Here is a 23,682-nt window from a genome sequence, read left to right on the forward strand (position 1 = left end):
TGAAACGAGCGTTACCATGTGGTTTAGACTGATTATCATTTTATTTTTGAACTGTAAAAATAAAAAGTTTCAACATTCATTAGCTTGTGTCTGTAAGATATCATTTCCTCATATGATTATTCCGTTAAATGTAGTTATTGCGTCCATTTTACGGTAATAGTTTCTATATACTATGAAGACCACATACTATTAAGGGAAAAAGGATGAGTAATGGTGTTGAACACACACATATAAATCCGATGCATTGGCGCACTTTTATTCACAACTCCGCAATTATAATCTGTGGAATACGTAATAACCAATAGAAAAGTAAATATAATATGAACAGCGTGAGCTTCAATTACTATAAAATACTCATACAGTGGTTGATATCCAACCGGAAGTCCTTGTCGGAATATGATTCATAACGGTAGATCGTTGCTAGGTAGATCTCACATCAAACTGCTTTAGCAGCAGACGACTAATTAAAACTAATTCCATGCTTAGAGCGTTTTCGAAAGACGAAGTTTACGGTAGAGCCGGACGCTTGGCTAATCATACTAATCATTAGCCGGTATTCGCGTTCCAGCCAAGCGGTCAAATCTCGCCAAAAAACTTATCGTCGCTAAAACAATCGGCAAATAATGCCGATCTTACGTTGAACTTAATGATGTTTGTAACAGCTCTGTCTGACGCATTCGCTAAATACGCAAACCAACGACCATATGACCATCGTCAGTCACAGCAACTTGTTAAATCTGGGCCAGTGCCACCAAAACATGGCTACAGTATCGTCATATAGAAAATTCCACGAATTGCAAAAAGATAGTTGTTTTTGTAACGAGTTGCGAAAAAACGTCAGTTCAATTCGAACATACTGCGTGGTGCATAATTGATCGGACAAACGCCGTTTTTCATACTAAATTGCAAAGTTGGAGATGCTGTAACTATGGTTTGTATTGATGGATTGAGTTCAATTTTTATTTTTGAATTTAACATATACGAAGTACAATTTTTTTGTCCACAGATCTGGGCGTGTGACAAGGCATTCAAAATAGGGGGATTAGGGGCATAACGGACACCCTAAGCAATTGAGTATGCTAGGCCTGTATAACAGACAAAAACTTAACATTATCAGTTGGCTTACAACTTTAACTTGTTTCCTACGTATTTCAATCATTTACAGCTGGAAGAATGTCACTATTGTGAAGAAATAATGAATTGAAAACTGTGTATTTTTTGGGACTGGCAGGAAAGGTACGGGGCATAATGAACACCCCTGCATATTTTATGCCGTATCTTTGAGAATATCGACCAGTTAAGTTATTTGCCAACGGAGATCAATACCACAGATATAATACTCCATCTTAGACGAGTTTACATAACATCAAAGTTAATTAAATAAATTTTAGGATTGAATTTGTTCAAACTCTTTAAAACGCCTAGCAGCAGTATGCAACGCTCGTACATCTATTTATAATCGCCAGTGTTCATGTCGCCCCGAACAGACTACAATATTGAAATTGCTATTTTTAGTGTGTTCTGATCAAAAATAAAATAAAAATCTATTTATACATGTAGATAAGCTAACAATTCTTGTGACTTGTTTGTATGGTGGACACACTCAATCACTCGTAATACCTTAATTGCTGCTGCTTCGAAATTATAAGAAATCCACCATATGAAAATCATACTTCAATTCCAATGATATTTTGGTTATTTTGAAGGAATATAAATGGTACTTTTGTTCCTTTACACTTATGCATTGAAAGTTTTACATAAAAGTCAACGGTTTCGGCAAAAACAGGGGTGTCCATTTCGCCCCGGGTGTCCATTATGCCCCTAATACCCCTATGTAGAAGTGATCGGACAGCGGCACGCATGCAAATCAAAGGGTTGGTAGCTGGACAAAGTGTTGAAGGGGTTGGGAATTTCACCCATGATGATCCGCCTCACAAAGCGAAACATAAACTTGAGGTTATGTCCGTATAAATACTAACCATAGGGTGTTTGGTGAAAACCATTCCTGCACCATACAGTGTACCAGCTGCAATAAAGTGTATTGTAATGAAATGGTTCGCTCAAAGCTTTGCACATTATAGCTACTATACATTTACATTCAATTTTTATGTAACAATGTATTATACTGTTTCTCTTACGTTTGAACCATTCACTTTTCTGAAACATTATTTTTCCGTGCATTTTTAATTACACAAGTTTACAAAATAAAACGAAAGTCGTGAACTTCTGTCATCTACCAAAATTTTTGAAGCAGAATTAAGTGCTGATTTCGAAACCGACCTTCAAAAAGTTTTTGAGTTTTAGCTCAATATCGAGTTTTACAACTTTTCAAAATATGTAATTTACTAAAATCCAAATACATTGCGTTTTGTTTAACCAATTTTAAATCTTTTTCCTTCAATTAAAAGCTGAATACAATACCATTCGATCATCTCAATACAGGTTTTGCGTCAGATTGATGAAATTCAAGATATTGGCGAGTTTTAGGGACGATCTTCTTAAATTTTAGCAAAATTCCCAAAATTTTTTGAAGAAATATTTTTTTTCAATAAGAAAAAACCAACTTAAAAATTCTTTCTCAACGTTTGTTTGACACATCATATGTAGGCGATTTACAGTAAAAATTTTAGCTCAATCGGAGCATTGATTACGGAGGATGATATATTTGAAGTGAGCGACTTTGCTTAAAAATAGAACGAAAATCGATTTCAAATCATCACCCTTGTATGGAAAGTCGAAAAAAAATCCACTCTACTGCAATTTTTTTCTTTCGCGTTTTCGAACTCAGGGCATGATTCTACACCAAAAATGATCATCAGCTTACCGAGTTCAAAAATGCTGTAAACTAGTGTTATGAATGATTGCATTTACAATAAACAATACTTCATCATTCACGAATTGTATGATCTTTTTAGATTCAGCACAGACAAACAGACGTAACTCTTACAGGAAATTCATTAATTAATAGATTTGCCCGGTGTTTATTCATTAGCACACTGCCTCCTGTTGATAGAACCGCGCGGGACTCTGTAGGCCATGATGAATTTTGATTTGACGTTTGTCTAACACGCACACTACTACACAAATCACCTGTAATTTTCGTTTGCATCATTCAGCAACGTGTACACTGGCAAACGTCAAAGCAATCGAACACTCGCGCCTCTGGTGGAAGGATCGCGGAAATGGAATGAAATTTGAATTGATCGTTAAATGCATGTGCCAAGCAGTTTTGAAGAATTTTACGTCCGAACCAGCCAAGGGCTGAAAGTCTCTCAAATAAAGATAAAACAATCAATCAATTTTACGTCTGTTTGTCTATGGATACATTATAACGATGACGAGTTAAAAAGAATGCCTGATATTTCCAGTTTGTATAGTTAACAGCAAAGAATATCTGTAACATTTCAGGTTACACCATCGAAATGCAGTGATTGTCGATATTTCTTTCTATAGTAGGTTCCCTCAATTAACCCTTTTCAATTTCAAATCTCGATGTTTTTTATGATTATTGAGAGTAGGAAGTTGAAACTCTGGTAGATCTTAGAACTCGTGAATATATATCTATTAATGGGGTTGACCGAATTCCCAAGTGAGGAGGGGCAGGGGGGAGGTTTCTGATTTTTTTTTATTACGTGGAATGCCGGCAGGGTACCTGGGTACCCTCATTATCTATCTGATGTCTGTAGTTTTGGGGAAATCCGGATTTTTGGGAGCATGTCCTTATACCATATTGAATCCCACATTGTTGAACCTAGGATACCGTATAGTGGCCATTGCCAGCCATGCCCCCACGGGAGGCCTGATCCGAAATCGCAGATACAAATTCAACACGTTTTAAGATCCCAGGCTGGTCAGATACTATATGCTGAAGCAATTTTAGGATGATTGATACCGATATTGGCTTCTTTAGCGGTGTTGAGATGATTCCATATTCAGAATCTGCATGCAAAACTGAGCCGAAATCCAAATTTTCATGAATTTTGGTGCCCAGGAACCTATTTTAAAATCAGTTTGAAGTTTGTATGGGAGCGATTTGTCGAGTTACCCCTCGTCGCATTTTGTACCGGGCGGAGCTGTCAAGCAGTTGGCCAGCTGTCAAAAGGTGATTTCGAAAAATCTCTTCGAAAGCGTTTTTAGGTACCAAAATGAAGTTCTAAAAATCTGAAAAAAATCATGGTGGTTCAGAAAAAGGTGCTCTTTCGTATAAAATCAAAAAATCAATACATTTTTCTTAATTTAAAAACCCAATTGCCACTAGCCTACCGAAAATTCCGAGCATTGTTTTGTATAAAAACATAAGCCCGGAAATCTGGATTTCGAGACACCCAGGGTAATCAGACCGGTCTAACCAAATATTATGTCAATAGATAATGAGTTTGTGAGTTGAACGAGCAAAAAAAATCGGTGGAAAATTGACGAAGATATGATCATCCGAATCGAGTCCTCGGTGATGAACATATTGTTAAGGCTGTTGCTCCGTATTCGTTTGGAATATCTCTGGTATATCTGCTGTGTAAATTGAACTGTATACCACCAGCCAATTCTACAGCGACCGTATTCGTCATCGTATAATTTTTATGTTGTAATCAGCATCCGGATTTGGTTTGTACACACTAAAATTTTTGAAATGCTTCCAGCACGCAAAAAAATCACCAAATGAAATTGCTGCATTTCAGCAACATTTTTGCAGCAACAAGTTGCTGGATGGTTCAGCAAGTTGAAAAATAAATGCTGATACTCAGTAATTTGTATTTCTGAATCCAATCAGCACACAAAAAAATCAGCAAAGTATGCTGAATACCAGCAAAAAAATTTTTGCAGTGTAGATATGTGCAGTAAGTCTAAGCTAAACTAAGCTAAGCTCCTAGCTGTGTGTACTTGAGGCCTTACTTTTGTTTGTTATTGTGTATCCCAAAAGTAGAGGAGAAAGAAAATAGAGATGAGTGTTTGTCCATCACGATAGTGTAAAAGTTTATTGGATGTAGGAAGTGATAAATGTAGATGCTTTGTAGGGTAAATGTACCAATAGTGGTGCTATTAGTAGCTCCTTGTACTAAAATAATTGAATAAAATTGATAATATCACAAAATACAATCTGAAAAAGTTAATCGATAGTTTTTCACTTAAGTTTGCTAAGAAAAATGTAAAAATCATTGATTATTTCAGTTTTTGCTAATAAATCACTTGCACCAACTATAGGTACATGGTTCCTATTATGGAGGTAAAATTTAACATTGGTTCCTATAGTGGCGCATCCCATCGATTTCTTATGGGACCCACCACTATAGGAACACTACCACCACTATAGGTGCCAAGGAGCAAAAAAGTTAAGGAAAATTATTTTTTTAAATAGGTTTTCCGCCAAATCCTGAACACAAAACTGAATTAATGTTATTAATTAGGTATGATGCATCTATTAAAAATGTTATTTGCAAGCTTTTTGGTCAAAATAGTGCTAAATTGCCACTACCACCACTATTGGTACTACCTCCACTAAGGGAGCTTTTACCCTAATGTAAATTACATTGTAAATTGTGAATTTTGATTCTCTGTCGGTGTGAATTCGTCCTGCGAGGCTATTGAATTGTATTATTCATTTTCCGAAGGCTATCCAATCGATAATTATATGTTAATGTAGCAGAACTGAGCCCTAAATCAGGAGGGTGCAAGCGTGTCGAAAACCAGATTGTAAGTACTTTGTTGTAGTCACACTTAATCCCACACTCGTTATTCGGTACCTTTTTAGCGGATAGATCCATGAAAAACTACGAAATTGCTGAATACTCGGTATGTTTTTCGACCTTCTACTGATTTTTTTATTTGTAGGTTTCGTTTTAGATGATAGTTTACATCCATTTTGACAGATGTAATTGGTTCGGGTTGGATCACAGAAAATCGGAGGAGCTAACCTTGAAATGGGTTATTAGAAGGGCTTATTCATTTGGTAGTATGACAGCCCTGAGGACCTCGTCAAACTTATTGGCATAAAATATTGCTCATTGCATTCTTGTGTTGTTGTCGTATCAATAACAAACTTCTGGCATTAATTTTTAGATTTTAGTGATTCAGTTGATGAAGTCAAATAATTAATATGGAAGGTGATAAAAAACGATAAAAGTCAAACAATGTATTCTTTTGATTTTATTAAGCTTCTTTAACTTGCTTTTCGTTATTAAGTTTGTCATATTCTTAATTTTGCCTCTTTCATATTTTTCCTACTCACTGAAGCTGGTGGGCACAGTTTCGCATATTTGGCAAACACTGCCGATGGTTAAAAAAATAAATTAATTCTTTTAACTATCACATGGGGTCCTTAAAGCTAGGGTAATTTCATGTCGTTTTTTATAAAATGCTACATCAGTGAAAATGAACTCAAGTACGGCCGCATGATCGTCAGTATCGTTCGCTTAAACTACAAAAAAAAAACTGGACTGGACTGGAGAGAACTGAAGTTTCAAAACAATTTTAAATTGACTGTGTTCTCCCAAAAAAGATAATACAACTATTTACTGAAACATAATGCGGTATAGGTGAGTAACTTATTCCGAATAAATATTAGCGAACAGATCTGATACTTAAACGGCGTAATGGGTGTGACACCAATGCAGAGCCGCGCAAAAAACGACAACAGATTAATGTCAGTTGACGCCACAATTAATTTGTGACTGCTCCTTGAAACTCATGTCCAGTTGAACTACAGTTCCGTCATTGAATGCGTTGTTGATGTTTCCTTTGTACATTCCCGCGGTCATGTCCTTGGCGATGAACATTGCCTTCGACAGTTTGTAATTCAATCCGTCGCTAAGTTCAACCTCCCGTTCCCACAGTGGTTTCATTTCTTCAAGTGCGTTCTGTGGATTACAATAATGTATATAAGTATTCAAAAGTATATCGGTGTACATTAGCAACAAGCTTACCCTTGCATGATCTACATCATGTTCTGACAAATCTGCTCCCATAAGTTCTTCCTCTGGTGTTAAACGTACTCGGACAAATTTGTTCAATACCCACAGCAAGGTCCACGTTCCGAGTAGTCCCCATACAAGAATAGTAGCCATTTCAGCCAACTGCGAAATGAGTAGATTGAATCCTCCTCCAAGAAGTAGTCCTGATCTTCCACCAGTAGTTGACATTGGTTCTGGATTCATGGCAAAAAGACCAATGGAAATCAAAGCTGTTGAAATACAAAAAAGGTGACTTAGTAAGTTATTTTCATTTCAGAATAATCATACTACTGACTACATATCATAAAATAACAAATTTCAAATAAAAATAAGATTATTCATGATATGTTATGTGTATTGATAACTTACACCAGGCACCTCCTACTCCATGGACGGTACAAGCGTACAGAGGATCATCAATCTTGAATTTGTCCATCAGCCTCATGCTCAGCAAACACAGCAATGAGCCAATTGCTCCAATAAGAACAGCTGACCACGATTCAAACAGATAGCATCCACCAGTTACGGATACGAGTGAAGCGAGAACACCATTCATAATTTGGAAGGGTTGCGCCTTGCCTTTGTTTTCAATCAAAGAATAGCTGTAAAATGAAAATCATTCAGTCCTCAGATTTCACCTTAACAACTATATTCCACTCGTACCTGCAAGCTACCACTCCACCTCCCATCGAACCCAGCATGGTCATAACGGCTGCACGAATCGTGTAACCCCATCGACCACGGCTAAGACCGAAGCTGCTGGCCGTGTTGAAGGAAAGCCACGCCCACCAAAGAATGAACAGGCCCAAGAAGGCAATCAAAACATTTCCCATTGGAAGATGGCGGTTTCCTCTATCGAATCGGCCAATTCGCGGTCCGAGGAATACCGCGGCTGCAAACGAGCATACACCTCCTAGCATGTGCACTGGACCACCTCCGGCAATATCAACGGCGCCCAACATGGACAGGAATCCGTTCTCACGCCACACCCAACCAGCGCACAAGGCGTACATGATCGAGTTGAAGAAAGCGAAGAAGCAGTATGCTCGGAAGTTGAACCTGAAACGAAAGTTTGAAAGTTTGCGCGTTAAGCTCCGGGTGTTTGGGATTACCTAATTGATTCGCTGGACAAATTTAAAGATTGAGTGTTTGACGTGATCATGGAAGCATTTTAGATATAGAAACTATATATTGAGAAGCAGTACAAATGTGACGTCCATCTTGCCCCCTAAGCAACTACGTGCAGTGCTCAATAAATGATTATGAAGTGAGATTCACCAGCTAAGGGTTATATAATCTTTCCAAAGCATTAGAAAAAAAACACCTTCGAAAGCTCATATAGAATGGAGTAATTTCTACCCCAATGATTGTAAGATTAAAGCAACCCGGTAGAAGCCACCTCCAAACAAAATCGTCAATATCGCGACTGCTTTTTGGTTGAAAGCGTGGTCCCTGGAAATTGCGATAGTGTTACATCTGTTTGTCGAAGATTCCAAAACATCTATGGTCATATCCCCCAATGCAAGTGTGCAAATTCCAGCAATAATCGGATACAGTGTAGTTCCGTTCATAAACCAACGAAGAATACTAGTTTTCGGAGTAACAAATATCAGGTTTTACGAAAGATCGCAGTAGGCGTTGGCGTCGACGGTTGCGTTTTGTTTTGCTCGTCACACAATTTTTTGAATTCCCGTTTTTCGTGATTCGGGGGTTTGTATGGCATTTGCGAGTGCACATAATCATTGCATCAAGTTTTGTGGTTAGCAAATGCATGTAGGGTAGCGAACTACTTGGGCAGCGGCCGGTATTTTGGGCACTCTTCGCTATAACTCAGTCAATTCCAAACCATTTGACCTGAAATTTTGTACACGGCTAGCTACTATACGTATCTCATTGCGTTTCAAAAATTGTGTCAATTGATTCAGAATTGGCTGAGTTATAGCAGAAAAGTGCCCAAAATGGGACCCCTGCCGAGATGGTTCCACTTCCCTAGCCGGAATAACAATCGCGCGAGCAGTAAAAATCAGCTTGACCAGTCTGATAGCGTTCGTGTATTTTTAAAAGAAAATCGAGTAAAATACCACAGACAAAAAGTGTAGAATTAGCTATAAGTTAAAATACACATTAATAAAAACAAAACAAAAAAAAACCACAGACAAACAGACGTAAAACTTCAAACATTTTTCGATTCGAATCATAGTCACGGAATCATGTTCACCAAATGCTAAAAAGATTGAGTTTGGCCAACCATCAATTAGGTGACGGTAGTGGGCAGACGTCAAACGCGAACAAAAATAATGATCAGTTGGCCTATCAAATCAAACTATCAAATTTTGAAATTGACCGTTAAATTGATGTACAATGGGAATTATTAGAGTGTTATGTCTGTTTGTAAGTGAAAATACTGTTCCATTTTTATTCCAACTTGGGTAAAAGTGCCAATCTTGGAAGCAATTGTTCAAATTTTGCACGTAGCTCCTGGAAGTCCAAAACCATTGATACAGGAGATAAAAATTATCATTTTTCGATTTTTGTGTTTTTCGTACAAGTATGGGCCAAGGCACTTGAAGCGACATGAAATTACGTGAACTACTCATCGGGGGATGAATAAACACCATACCTAATTAACCCTAAAAGGGATACCTGGGGTCCATTGGACCCCAGGCGCCTTTCAGAGCTCGTCTTTGATGGAACACACTCAGCGAGGTGACGAAACTGAGGACAACACCCTTTTAGAGTTAATGTTGGTCTCTAGTTCAAAACATAGCAGCAATACTCATAAAAAAGTTAAACTGACTATGCAATTTTAACGAAAAATTATACTTTTAAAAGCGGATCGACCATTCAAATCCTTATTCACAAGATTAACTGGAGACTGGAGAAGAACTATTGATAAACAATCAAAATACTATTAATTCACAACTTTTTTTTCGTTGATTTCGAAAAATTTGGCCAATTTTCAATAACTTTTGTTCAAGCACTTTTTTGGAAACTTTTCTTTGCAAATTATCGTTTGTAGGCGTGGGAAGGAAGGGATTAATAAAGCTTTAAATGGCGTTCATTTGACATTCACCTTCCATTATAATTGAAGATTTTTGTATCGAGACAATGCATTTTGATTATTTGTGTTTCAACTGCTTGTAATGTTTATTCTCCACCGACGCACATTTTTAAAGAGTTTTTAAGTTCTGAACTAATCAGAGCTCGTCGCTGATGTTTCTATCAACTCTATATAACTCTGCAGCATTTCGTTCGCTGAATTTGCACTTTTCAAATTGTTGCTCTGATCAATCTTCACCCCAAGTCAGAAATATCATCACTTCACTACTGTTAAAAACCTGTTCGCAATAGGCACTTCAAACTTACCGTTCAGCCATTCCACCGCTGGCAATAGTTGTAGATGATGATGAAAACGAAATCTCGTACATAAACGCAGTCATCACACCTCCCATCAGGGGGTCAGTTTTTGCAACATCCACGAAGAAATCTCCCCAGCCGAACAAAAAGTTGGAGTAAGCACTTCTTCCGTAGGCCAAACCGAAACCAACCAGCCAAAACGCAAAACCACCGATAGCTGTATCCACTGTATTCTTCATCATCATGTTCACACTGTTTCGAACTCCTACCGTTCCGGCGTTGACGAGGGCAAATCCAGTTTGCATCGTGATAAGGATTAACGAATGCGTAACAATATACGCTGCGTCTGCGATGGTCACATCGTATTGCGCAGGAATATGCACTGAAGAGTTCACAGTCATGTAATCGATCAGGATTACTGGTGCTTCTGTGGCGTTAGCCATTTTTGCTTCGTTCTTCTTATCACTTTTTCACACACTCAGGACGATCCGCAGCTGGAATATCCTCTTCACGAGCCAACTACGAGAAGTATTCTGACTAAAAGCGCTCAGTTGTCGAATCATTTAAATATTTGCCACGCATGTATGGGAGGCGTGATTTTGGCACTTTGAAATATATGATAATTGTATTAACTAGACTCTGCTACGTTGTTAGGCCTCTTCTACTATCAGATAAAGTTGATAGATCACGATTATCGTTTTCTTGTTTTATTGAGAGGAAATCGTCACACAGTAACACCCACATGTCATGGAAGTTCGTAGCGGGCAGTTTTGGCTAGCAAATTGGCACATCGTTCACCGCGGGGGCGCGTAGGGCACATATCTTCTCCTCAATCACTGGAATACACTAGATGGCTCAAGTACAGCTCTAATTTGCGACGTATTTCATTATTGGCGATGATGAAGATGATAATGACGTGCTGAAATCAGAAACTGGTTGGCAACGGCATTTGAGAGAAATTCGATAAACTGTATTGGTATTTAGCGCACAGTTTGATGAATGCAGCATTTGCAGATTTTGCAGATCGTCAAAAAGATTATTTTTCATTTTTATAGGTATTTATATGCACATCAAACATTTAAATTTTTCGGCAGCTATTAAAAGCACGTGACCCTATACCACAACAATGTGGTAGTTCAAGTTTGATTAATTCAAATTTAACAGATTTTTCCCACTCAATAGTGGCTCCCATTTTCATCCTACAAAAACAAACGAATGAAATGCTCTTTGTTTTGATTCTTATTTTTGTATTTTTTGTTAGAAGTGAGCACGCATTAAAACAAAAAGAACGGAATCAATCGGTGCTGTAATCGCTTGTTTTCGAATAGGATGAATTTGGGAGTGTGAGATTACTTATGGTACTCAGACCCTATTTATCATTTACCTTACGCGCTTTCTACTAAATATAACAATCAGAAAAAAAAACAACTCCTTCTACTACATTTTTTTTCCTACTTTGTCTTTTTCTTTTTTCATTTGAATCTTCTTAAATCTGGATTCTACAAATAGAAACAGAATACCGTTTCTGTTTCTCGAAAAAGGCTCGAAAAAGGCTGTAAGTTGCAGACGAAATAGGCCTATTCTAAAGATGAAATAGGCCTATTCCAAAGATAATCACAGTAGTGGAATTGAGGGGAATTTGCTAGTCCTTTCTAGTTTTTCTTCAACAGTTTTCCATTTTAATTTTTCTCTTGCAAAAGTATTACCTATGCTCCCATAAGGGCTTGTTCACAAATGCTATAATGCTGGAGGTGGTGGGTGGGTGTCCTTCGTGGTGTTAAATCTCAAACGAAAAAAAAAAATCTTCCAATACAAATAGTGTTACGGAGGGGGGGGGGGGGGGGTGTTCGAAAAGGCTTATTTTGGCGTTATGATATTGGCAAATGAACCCTAATGACATTTTCCTTGAGTTCAGATTGCATCCACAGGGTCGAATATTTGTCCAAAAAGAAACCAATGCTCAAACATCTTGTTTGACTCGATCGAATTTTCATTAGTGTCAAACAGTTGTTTGATCTTTAGTTCATTCCTTGACAAATATTTGACCCTGTGTACTTGAGCCTCACTGGTTTGATTCTTTGAAACTGAACAAAGTTCAAATCAACAAGATTTTCTCGATTCCAACAATTGCTCCAAAATGTAAATTAAAAGCGTGAAAATGCATCGTAGCCTGAAGTGGGGTGATAAAATGTTGAGCTCAATGACAATTGAATACAGATTCGAGATATTTAACCGTTCGGTTTAAAAATTATTAAGTAAATAATACTAGAAAAAAAAAACGAAAAAATATCAGGACTTTTGCTTTTTATGCATGTGTTTGAAAATAAAGTTAAAAATAATTATAAAACAGTAATAGTATTGTAGTAAGTATCATTACGTATGATACTCTTCTACACTTCTGAGAATATATCCGTCTAAAGAATTCTGATGGCCACGTATAAATTAGTCACAACAAAAATAACTTGCAATGAACAAAGAAATGACAGTGCGTTCAAATTAATTACGATGTATCAGACAAAGACCATTATAACATTTATATTTTTATTATTTATAGATCTGCACATCAACTTATTGTGGATAAAGATACATCACAGACAAACATACAAATGTTATTTTTCTTTAAACTCTCAAGTTGTTCAGCAGAAGGAGCTACTTTTATGCGATGAAAAACGATGCGCGTACAACAAGTTGTAAATCCTAGAAAATTTAAATTAAAACCGATTTTAATTCAAAAAGCAAAAGTTCTGTTTGTGAATACTGTATTTGGCAATAAATAGGTAAAGTTGAATTTGTTCATAAATACAAATAACACATAACGAAGATTGGCCACTCGTTCAAATATAGCGTCTATTGAATAACCCTAAAATGTGCCTAAGGAGAAAACCAAAAAAGTTTAGAGCAACTAAGAATTATAATCTGTGGTAAATCAAATTGAAAAAAAAAACTTAGATTACAGAAAAGCAAATGTAGTAGGGTTAGGGGCATAATGGGCACCCTAAGCAAATGTGTACGTTGGGCATGTTAAGCAGAGAAAAACTTTAACATATTTTTAGTGTTCTTGCAACTTTAGCTTATACACTACATTGGGGTGGCCCACACTTATTTGAAAAACAACAATTTTGAAAATAAAGGCTTAAGTTGTCTGGCATATAGTCATCTACAAGAATACCAATGGATTTAATTATTGAACGCTTACAGCGCCACCTACCGCCGAAATCGAAAACCTTAAATTTCTGCTTACATTTGGCCAAGTTTTCCCATACAAACTTCAAGCTTGTTGAGCACCCCCTTAGGCTTACACGATTTTGAGAACGAATTCTGGGAGTCAATAACAACTGATTTAGAATGTAAGACTTGGCATTTTTCATCATTTTTGTTTTTCATATAAAGGTGGGCCACCCTAACACTACATGTTTCAATTCAATTACAGCAGGTAGAATCTCTTAATGATGATGATGATGATTGTGAACCCACCATCACCGCAGGGGTTACCTATGCCTGCAGAATTATACCGGAATGGAATGATCTACCTGATGGTTTGTTAAAGCAGGGTAAGCCAAATTCACTGAAGACTTTCGGAATTCAACATGATGGTTGTTATCTCGTGACAAAGTCTGGCCACCCTACGAGCATTTGCCCTGTAAGGGTTTATTCAAATATTACGTAACACTAAATTTGCCAATTTTTGACCCCCTCCCTCCCCCATGTAACAACTTTTGTATGGGAAATTTTAAAATTTTGTATGAAGCGTAACGCACCACTGGACCCCTTCCCTCCCCCCTTAGCGTTACGTAATATTTGAACGAACCCTAACCAGTTCATTTGGCTTCCTTGCAACGAAGCATGGACTCTACGTGCAGGGGACCAGAGTTTTCGAACGGAAGGTGCTGCGTACCATCTACGACGGAGTGCAGATGGAAGACGGGAATTGGAGAAGGCGAATGAACCACGAACTGCATCAGCTGCTGAGAGAACCAACCATCGTTCACACCGCGAAAATCGGGAAATTTGAGTTCTGACCGCTCTAAAGACTAAAGTGGTTCTCGAGAGTCATCCGACCGGTACAAGAAGACTTGGTGCGCAACGACCTAGGTGAGTCGATCAAGTGGAGGATGATCTGCGGACCCTTCGCAGAGTGCGGAACTGGAGACACACAGCCATAGACCGAGAAGAATGGAGATGACTGCTTTGTACAGCAGAGGTCACTCGGGCCTTAGTTTGCAGAGTTATACCGGAATGGAATAATCTACTTGATGGTTTGTTAAAGCAGAGTAAGCCAAATTCACTGAAGACTTTCGGAATTCAACATGATGGTTGTTATCTCGTGAATAAGTCTGGCCACCCCACGAGCATTTGCCCTGAAACCAGTTCATTTGGCTTCCTTTCAGGGAGTGTCAGGAAGGCTCCCCGCTTGAACTAGTCGGCAGTTACAGCTGGTAGTGGTGCTCTCGCGTGCTGCGATGCAACCATGCCAAGGCGAGTCCACCCTAGAAATGGGAACACACCGGCAGTCCACCAATACTCAAGCGATTGCGGACCTGCGCCACGTCTGCCTACGGGCTAGGCGGCGGATGTAGCGAGCGCGGTCTGAGGAAGAGCGAAACGAACGGCGGGTAGTGTTCGCCGCTGCAAAAGCCACGCTGAAGACCGAGATAAGGGCAAGCAAATAGGCATGCTTCGAGGGTGATGCCTATCTACAGGATCGTGATGGCCAAGACAAGAGGAGTAATGACTTCTACAGAGCAATCTCCAGAGATGTTGGAGAGGTTCATCGATGGGCTTTTTCCGCACCATGATCCTGGTCCTTGGCCTCCTTTCGTAGGGCAGCCGGGAACTGGGCAGGCGAAGAAAAGAGGGTCACCAATGTGGAACTTGCTGGGATAGCAAAGTCCCTTAGCGTAAGTAAAGCCCAAGGTTCCGAACCTGGCCTTAAAAGAATCTATTGTGTAGAGGCTCTCAAGATATTCAGATCTGCTATGCAGAAATGCCTGGACGAGGGAGTTTTCATAGAAGTATGGAAGAGGCAGAGCCTGGTTCTATTGCAAAAGGCGGGGAAACCACCCGAAGACCCGTCGGCATATAGACCAATATGCTTGATGAACAGCCGACTCCGAAGCCCAGGACCACATTTTGTATCATGTCTGAACTAGCCATTCTTCGAGTACATGCGCCACCTCCTCTGTAGCTCCAAGATGATGCGGGTTATAGCCGTTGAAACTTCATTCCAGCCAAACTCATGCCTACATATCCTCTGGACAAGAGTGTCCGTAGTTGTGGCCACTCCGCATGTGACAAGCATGCAGTCACGCATTGAGCGAAACCGCGGGCACACGAACAAAATGTGTTCCGCTGAATCAGTGCAATGTTACTTCTCCATGGCGCCTATTAACCCAACTATTTACCCTCGGGATCAACCTGTGGGTCCACATTCTTTTGGTGGAACTGTCCCACGCGCGCTGCCATTTGACAATGGAGGCCATAACCTGGCAGTCCTTCGTATGCCTTATGTGTCGCACATTTCGAAGCACTATATGTCCTCCCCGGTAAGGATACTGAAAGGCACAAATAGCTTAGGGCTGGTGTCGCCAGTATAATATGGCCTTTCGGAAAACCCGTACCTTTTGACGGAAAGGCGAAACCGTAATGGTGGTCGGTCCTTGCGTCTTTTTTATTCTGAAATCAATGTGACTGAACAGGTAAAGTACTTTGATACCATTATTGATTGCAATCTTTCCTGGACACCCCATGTTAAATTCAAAATTAAAAAGCTTGTATGGCCTTCGGACAATGCCGACGAACCTTTTGAAACTTGGGGTCTGAAACCCATGTCAGATAGATTTACAAAACTGTTGTTAGATCAATATCGGTTTATGAGTATCTTGTGTGATGGCGAAAGGACGAAGTGATAACGATCCAATAAAAAATTGGCAATCTCCAAAGGATGTGCTTAGGCTTTTATCATGACGATGGCACAATTGTCCCAAATGGAAGAACGTGCCACTGGAACCAGCCTTCTAAAGCCGAGTTACTGCAATATATCGTCCATTCCAAACAAAACTCTAAAACAATAACCAACCGAAAATTTCCCCTTTTGGTAGACAGCAAATTAGTTTCTATTATTTGGTAATCAATTTTACACGAAAAATCCAGTTTATCTCGCGTAAATAAAGACAATAATCATGTTAGCGCATGTTCGATGGCATTGATTCGTCATAGTGACGACGAGACGTTGACGATCGTAGTCACACGTTTAATTTCGTCGAGTATTAGCTAGTTGATAATTTCTAATAATTAGATCGTGCTGATTCGCACAGTGATTCAAAGCTGAAAGGCAAACGGTGCAAATTCAATAAGCTGGGCCGTTAATTATAACGTCTTTTCTCATTCCAGACCAGCGTACCAGTTTTTGGTTATCTGCGATATATGGACATTAAATTTTATATTTTTGAAATTATTTTGTTTATTCAACGCTTATTTAAGGGTTTACTATACACTATTATGTTATCTTTATTTCCGAAGCATTAAAAACCTATAATATGTGTCAAAAAGGGCATTTTAAAGCGTATTAAATTTGCCTAGATAACATTTACTGCATTTGTTTTCATCTGTAACAAACCAGAAATCAAATTATTAAACCATGAAAAATTCGTCGATTTTGATTTTTCATGTTTATTCTGTCTTGCTGCGAATCCAACCACTGTATGGCAATATGACCAGCACGTGTTCATAGTTTGCGTCATATGTGAATTAGTATGGTAGATTTAAACAGTCAACCATTTCTGTTTACCAATGGTGACGCTTATGAGATCTCCGCATTTCCATCAACATGGCAAACTAGAATGATAACCTTCAGTGTTGTGTTCCGATTGAAAGCTGGTGCCCAATCAAAACTATGAGCTAATGTCTACTAATAACTAAAAAATTGATAGAGTGCCAGACGATTATATGTCTGTCTACGAAATAGCTTCCTAACTGAATAAATAAATAAACAAATAACATAAGGAAACGCTAATTTAAACCGCATAAGGTACCTTGAAATAAAATATCCGTAAAAGTCTGATATCACTAGAATATCATCTAAAGTTGTCAATCAGTATTAGTAGATATTTGTTAGATGGCATTTCTAAAAAAAATGTGCTGTTAATCTTCACTTAAGGGCATTATTTAATAGAAAGAGGAGAAACATGGTGAAAACCCGAGCATGGGAGAATAGCAAATATATACCAACAGGATCACATAGCCTGTTTTTATATCATAATTTGTTACTAAGTATTACTTTTCTATGTTTTATTCGGCAATCTTATTTTGTTATGTTCAAGTTATTGGGAAACATCCACTAAATAACATTTCAATAATAAAATTTGTTTTAGAACAAGTTTAGTTATTATTCTACTATTGAAAATGTACAAATATTTGATGAACAATAACACAACAATAAAAAGTTTAAAAATTCACAGTTGGAATCCAATCTAATAAAATATGTTATCAAATTGGTCTTCCAGGAACATTTCTTTTGTTATGATACAGGGGATGGCCAAAATGTTTGGGATAGGCAACTTTTTTTCTCTAACAAAAAAATTCAACATGCTGTAACTTTTCATAGAGTGCATCAAAAAATCTCAAATTTTGACTGTTTGTCAACCTATTATGTGTGCATCATTGGTATAAATTTGGGCTCGATTTATTAATTTTTCGCGAAGTTAGAACCGTTTGAGTAAAACACTATTTTTTAGACAACTATTTTTTGAACTGTCATATCTCGGGAACCAGTGAACCAAATTGAACGAATTTTTTAACGTTTATCGACAATATATTCTTAATACAACGTTATAAAATGTAATATTTTCTCACGGCGAATTAAGTTATACCGGGTTGAATTTTTTACCCATATAGAGGAAAATAAGTAAAATTTACAATACCACAGACAAATTATTGAATGTGTTCTTCCTTCAATCTAAATAGGCTCTAATATATCTGATTAGAGATAGTTTGAGAACAGAAGTGGAAAATCTATGGATATCAACACTAAAATTTATTGACATTGATGTAAAAATAATACATTTTTTTCGAGAAAAATCCAAAAAGTGTCAATCCATGATAACTTTGTTCAACGTTTAAAAAGTATCAATGTTTTAATAGTTTGTGAAGCACTTACATCATGACTTACATATTGTTTGTGTACGTTCAAAGCTTCATTCAATTCGGTTCACTGGTTTCCGAGATATGACAGCTCAAAAATGAGTTGTCTAAAAAAAAGGTGTTTTACCCGAATGGTTCTAACTTTGCGAAATATTATTCAATCGAGCCCAAATTTCTACCAATGATGCACATATAATAGGGCCCATATAGCCGAGGCGGTAAACGCACGAGTATTCAGCATGACCATGCTGAGGGTGACGGGTTCGATTCCCTGTCGGTCCAGGATCTTTTCGTAAAGGAAATTTCCTTGACTTCCTTGGGCATACAGTATCTTCGTGCCTGCCACACGATATACACATGCAAAATGGTCATTGGCAGAGGAAGCTCTCAGTTAAAAACTGTGGGAGTGCTCATAGAACACAGCTGAGAAGCAGGCTTTGTCCCAGTGAGGACGTTACGCCAAGAAGAAGAAGAAGAACATATAATAGGTTGACAAACAGTCAAAATTTGAGATTTTTTGATGCGCTCTATGAAAAGTTATAGCATGTTGAACTTTTTTGTGAGAGAAAAAAAAGTTGCCTATCCCAAACATTTTGGCCATCCCCTATACACTAAATTCTTTTTTTACACGATCTTTTTTTACGCGGTTTTATTTTACACGATTTTTTTTACACGATTTTCTCGAAATTACGCGATGTGCTTTTGGAAAGATTCTTCTCTCCTGGTCGCTATTTACTTCCGACGGGGCTCAAATTTCTACCAGAGATCTCTCTTATCATCCTTGATACCCTGTCAAAATTTTAGGATGATCCGATAAAAAAAGTTTTGAAAACTTTTTTTACACGATTTTTTTTACGCGGAACAAAAAATCGCGTAAAAACAGAATTTAGTGTATTTGTTATTTTGTCGCTTACGACAAACAAGTTCAAATCATAATATGTTATGTTTATAACATAAACATAACTGATTCCATTATTCAGTTATTTTGCCAAAATAACATGTGTTCTTGTGCTGTTTATACTCCCTTCTGCTCTGGAATAACCTCTCGAATATTGGATATGCACGAATAAAAAATATGAAAATAAATCAAACATATATTTAGTTGAAAAAATGTATTTTTGTGGAAATAATTTTTAATATGTTTTTCAATTTATATCTTTTTATTCTTCAACCACTTAACCTAATTTATAGCTCTTTTGCCCCCTAGGGCACTACGTGAGCGATTCCAATTGGCGGCTGTACAGCTTGTACAGCGCCTAAATGTATTCTATTTTTATTCTAATTCGAACTGGTAGCCTTTACGCTGCTGTCACTTTTCTACCCGTCCATGGTAGAATGATGAGCACGATATTGCTGTGTGGCTCTTGTTCCATTTCCAGTCCGATTGGGGGTACATTATGAGTTGCCGTTAGCCGATATCCTATAGGAGTTTCCGGGTCCGTAAGAGCATATGCTCAGAAGAGGGTCAGGTGTCAGCCGCTCTCGGGGGGAAGAACAACTGACGAAAACTTGCAAGTGCCGGGACTGGGATCGAACCCGTGACCATCCACTTATGAAGTGAACGTGTAGCCACTACGCTACGGGCCCCGGCTCAATTTATATCTATATATATATAAATGAGTTTGAAGTTTCTTTGAGGCAACAAAACTCAAGAACGGATGAATCGATCAGCATGAATCTTGCACGGTTTGGTTCGTATACATGATGGCTGTGTTTATATGTACAAAAAGTTACGAAAATCCACTAGAAAAGTAAGAAAATTGATGAGGTACTGATGTTTCATGAGCTGGGAAGGAAATCAATACGATCGAAATGAAATCAATCTAGAGTGCCGTGACGTTATGAGCTGAACAGTTGTCAAACCACCACAGCTTGGCAAGACAACGTTTGCCGGGACAGCTAGTGTCTTATAAATAAATCAAAATTTTAAATAATTTCATATTTCCATCAAAATGAACTCAATGCACTTTTTTCGATTCTGCTGACATCAAGGCTGACATCTATAAATTTCTTCATTTTTTTAATTCATTCTTGAGATAGGGCTGCAAAACGGTTAGTCGTATGTCGATGAGAGCTTCCAACATTACATACTCTGGTCCTCACAAGTTCCTACCTCATGCTTCCACGGGTCAAGCGATGAAAAAGACCGCCAGCTAAGAGTTGTGTGCTTAGCTGGTAGTGCAGCCTGGGCACTGTTGTCCTTCTGACTTCAGCTAGATTTAGGAGATGCGGCTCAAACAGCGTCTGTTCTGGCATCCAGCGGCGGCTGAGTATGAAATGCTCGTTCACCGAAAGTTATACTTAAGGTGGCAGGCCCACGGTGGATGGGGGACCTCAGGCCAACAACCTATTGTTTTCGAAACCCAAAAACCGTTTCAGAAACCGAAAATGAAAGATTTCGAACTGATTCAACGGCAACGACTTTTGCGCGAAACAATGGACAAGTATTGGAACTTGGAATGTTTCAATCCTAGCCCAGCAGGGTAAACTGGCACAACTAGCCAATGAGGTATGTAGTATGAAGCTTGAGATCCTAGGACTGAACGAAGTCCGTTGGCCGAACTTTGGAGAACACAAATTAATGTCGGGACAACTTCTGCTATACATGGATGTCCTGTAATGGCGTCACGGAAAATCAAATCGACCACATCTGCATCAGCCGGAAATAGAGACGGAGCCTTCTTGATGTGGGAAGCCTTTGAGCGCATGGTGTCCCTGAGAAAATCATCGGCCTCATTGAATCACAGTACAGGGCATTTTCGTGCAGAGTACTACACAACAATGTCTTGTCCGATCCGATCCCCAACCCATTACCCAAGTAACACAACATGTTCTATAGGAATTATTTCGACTCCAATATGACCAGTTGCTGTGTTTTGGTTCATAACAATAAAACCGTTTTTCAGACAGATATATGACCGAAAAAACGCAGAAGGTGGAGCTTCGGCAATAACATATTTGAGATGTTATAATCATGTTCTATATGAATCAAAGCATACTTGATAATCTTTCTTAGTATGTTTTACAGTACATAATTCTGACAACTTTCAATAAACAAACTACACGTCTTCTTTTTCTAATTAAGGATGAAAATTCAGTTTCTTTTCCAAAGCGTAATCAATGTTTGTTGCATAACCATATTCAACTATGTTTCAAAATGTCAAAAAAAAAACTATTCAAGTGCAAAATATGGCTTGCGATATTATTTCAGCTAAAATATTTCAACCTAAAATTGGCTTTCTATGACCAGAAATTGTGGTGCGAGTCATTTTTTCTGGTGAAATAGGCATTTGTACTTCGATAAATTTAATGCGCCTTATGAACACGTATCTTTGAAGGATAATAAAATAAAATAAATTAAAACCATCGTTTTGCTTGAGCATGTGTAACCTAAAGTGCTTTGTTTTCCCAAATAATATTTCTAATTCCTGCAAAAAAATCATACATCATGGATAAAAATGGGATATTTGACTGGATATTTTATAAATATTAATATTATAAGTATTAATGAAAAAATAAACGGCATACTTGGACACGGCATGCTAAATGATTCGAGATATGATTAGAATTTAGCTTAATGCTTACCAATCTGGAAAATTTGTAAATGTAAATTGAGAATATTCTTTTTACAATGTCATACATATAGTCATCACAATATACATATATGGATACGAAAGTGACATACACATGCAAAATTGACATTGGCAGAGGAAGCTCTGAATAAATAACTGTGGAAGTGCTCCTAAGCTGAAAAGCAGGCTTTGGTCCAGTGTCAACGTCAGAAAAAGAAGAAAATGCATTTCACATTGTTGGGCTGATCTAATAAACGAAAATTTGACAGGAGGTAGTCTCACTACCTCGTGAAAATCAATATCATTATCAACATTGTTGTCGGTTCGTAAAATGGGTAATTTTTCATAGAAAATGCGGTACAAGTCGATAAGGGGCTGTCCATTAATTACGTATGGGGATTTTTGCGATTTTTCGACGCCCCTCCCCCCTTGTAAGATTTTTTGTATGGGAACCCAAATATTTTTGTATGGCGTGTAAGATTTCTCGAACCCCCCCCCTCCCCCCTCCCTTCATAAACCTTTACGTAATTAATGGACAGCCCCTAAGAATTTCCATCTAGAAAATGGTACACTACTAGTTTTTCCAGGATGATAAAATTGATGTATGCAGTCGAGCCAATTGAAATTTTATTAAAAAATACAATCAAAATTGTAGAGTATTGGCACGGTAAAAGTATAGTTTTTATTCTTAATTTATTAAATATTGAACATCATATCGACATTTTTATGATCGGTAGTGTAACATAGCCTAGTTAAAAATAATGACTTTTGTTTATGTTACATATGTTTATTTACTTATTGAAAAAACATCAATATGACTTAATATAAACAAACAAAACATATTATGCTTAACAAAAACTTAATCGAAAACAAGTATTGAAAGACAGACTGAAAATGTTACTCATATATGACTTATGAAACATAATGAACATGTCATCATGTTGCACATGTTTGCATACATACTGCAGAAACACTCAATATGACTTCATAAGAACAAATGAAACATATTATGTTTCGACAGAACTTAACCAAAACAAGTATTGGAAGTAAGTCTGAAAATATTACTCTAATACGACTTATCAAACATATTGAGTCTGGGGCTTTCATTTGTTTATCGTGTGGTAGGCATGAAGAAATTCAAGAAAGTTTCCTTTGCGATCTACGTCACTATTGATCCCATTCATCTTATTAAAGCAAACTTATACCATTATTATAAATAGCAAATCCTCCTGATAGTGCTACGGGTTGACGTAAGTGGTCTTAAGTGGTCTTTAAAGAAACTCTTACAGGAAGACTCAAGCCATTTTATGTCGAAAAATATAAATGTGAGCTGCAAAATATTGTGATAGTTTATGTATTTATTACAATGATCGGGTAAGTTGGACGGCAGTAGTATAGAGAAGAATCTATTGAAAGTTCGCCATTGAAAGTTCGCGTGCAATACAGAAAATATGTTGTAATGTAAAACCCAATAAATTGGAGTGTTGTAATGTATTTGCATTTATTAGCGAATCGTTAAGGTGAAGATATGACGAAGCCACAGCTCGAGTTTTCATGAGCACAAATCTGTGTAGCATCCACCCCTAGCTACACCACTGACTGTCTGGTACAGCAGTGTGGAGATAGAATAATAAAATCAGTTTACTTACTGACTGCACACCCGGACGGAC

The 23,682-nt window shown here is 37.8% G+C and overlaps 1 protein-coding gene across 1 annotated transcript; it reads right to left on the reverse strand.

The window, feature by feature from the left end:
* Positions 1 to 6,128: 6,128 nt before the first annotated feature.
* On the reverse strand, positions 6,129 to 10,853 carry LOC115266309 (putative ammonium transporter 2). Its single transcript, XM_029872300.2, has 5 exons — positions 10,311 to 10,853; positions 7,608 to 8,003; positions 7,314 to 7,546; positions 6,918 to 7,174; positions 6,129 to 6,851 (listed from the first exon to the last, which is right to left on the reverse strand). The coding sequence occupies exons 1-5, from the start codon at positions 10,742 to 10,744 to the stop codon at positions 6,639 to 6,641; spliced, it is 1,533 nt and encodes a 510-aa protein (XP_029728160.2). The 5' UTR covers positions 10,745 to 10,853; the 3' UTR covers positions 6,129 to 6,638.
* Between the last annotated feature and the right edge of the window lie 12,829 nt (positions 10,854 to 23,682).

Source organism: Aedes albopictus, chromosome 2 (assembly GCF_035046485.1).
Source record: "Aedes albopictus strain Foshan chromosome 2, AalbF5, whole genome shotgun sequence".
NCBI classification, from domain to species: domain Eukaryota; kingdom Metazoa; phylum Arthropoda; class Insecta; order Diptera; family Culicidae; genus Aedes; species Aedes albopictus.

What these genes read in the sequence shown, in the direction of transcription:
- LOC115266309 (XM_029872300.2), bottom strand. Translation starts at nt 10,744, where the DNA reads ATGGCTAACGCCACAGAAGCACCAGTAATCCTGATCGATTACATGACT. An exon ending in TGGAGTAGGAGGTGCCTGGT is followed by an intron (nt 7,175 to 7,313) that starts GTAAGTTATCAA and finishes GTATTTCAACAG; the next exon opens with CTTTGATTTCCATTGGTCTT. An exon ending in ATGATGTAGATCATGCAAGG is followed by an intron (nt 6,852 to 6,917) that starts GTAAGCTTGTTG and finishes TGTAATCCACAG; the next exon opens with AACGCACTTGAAGAAATGAA.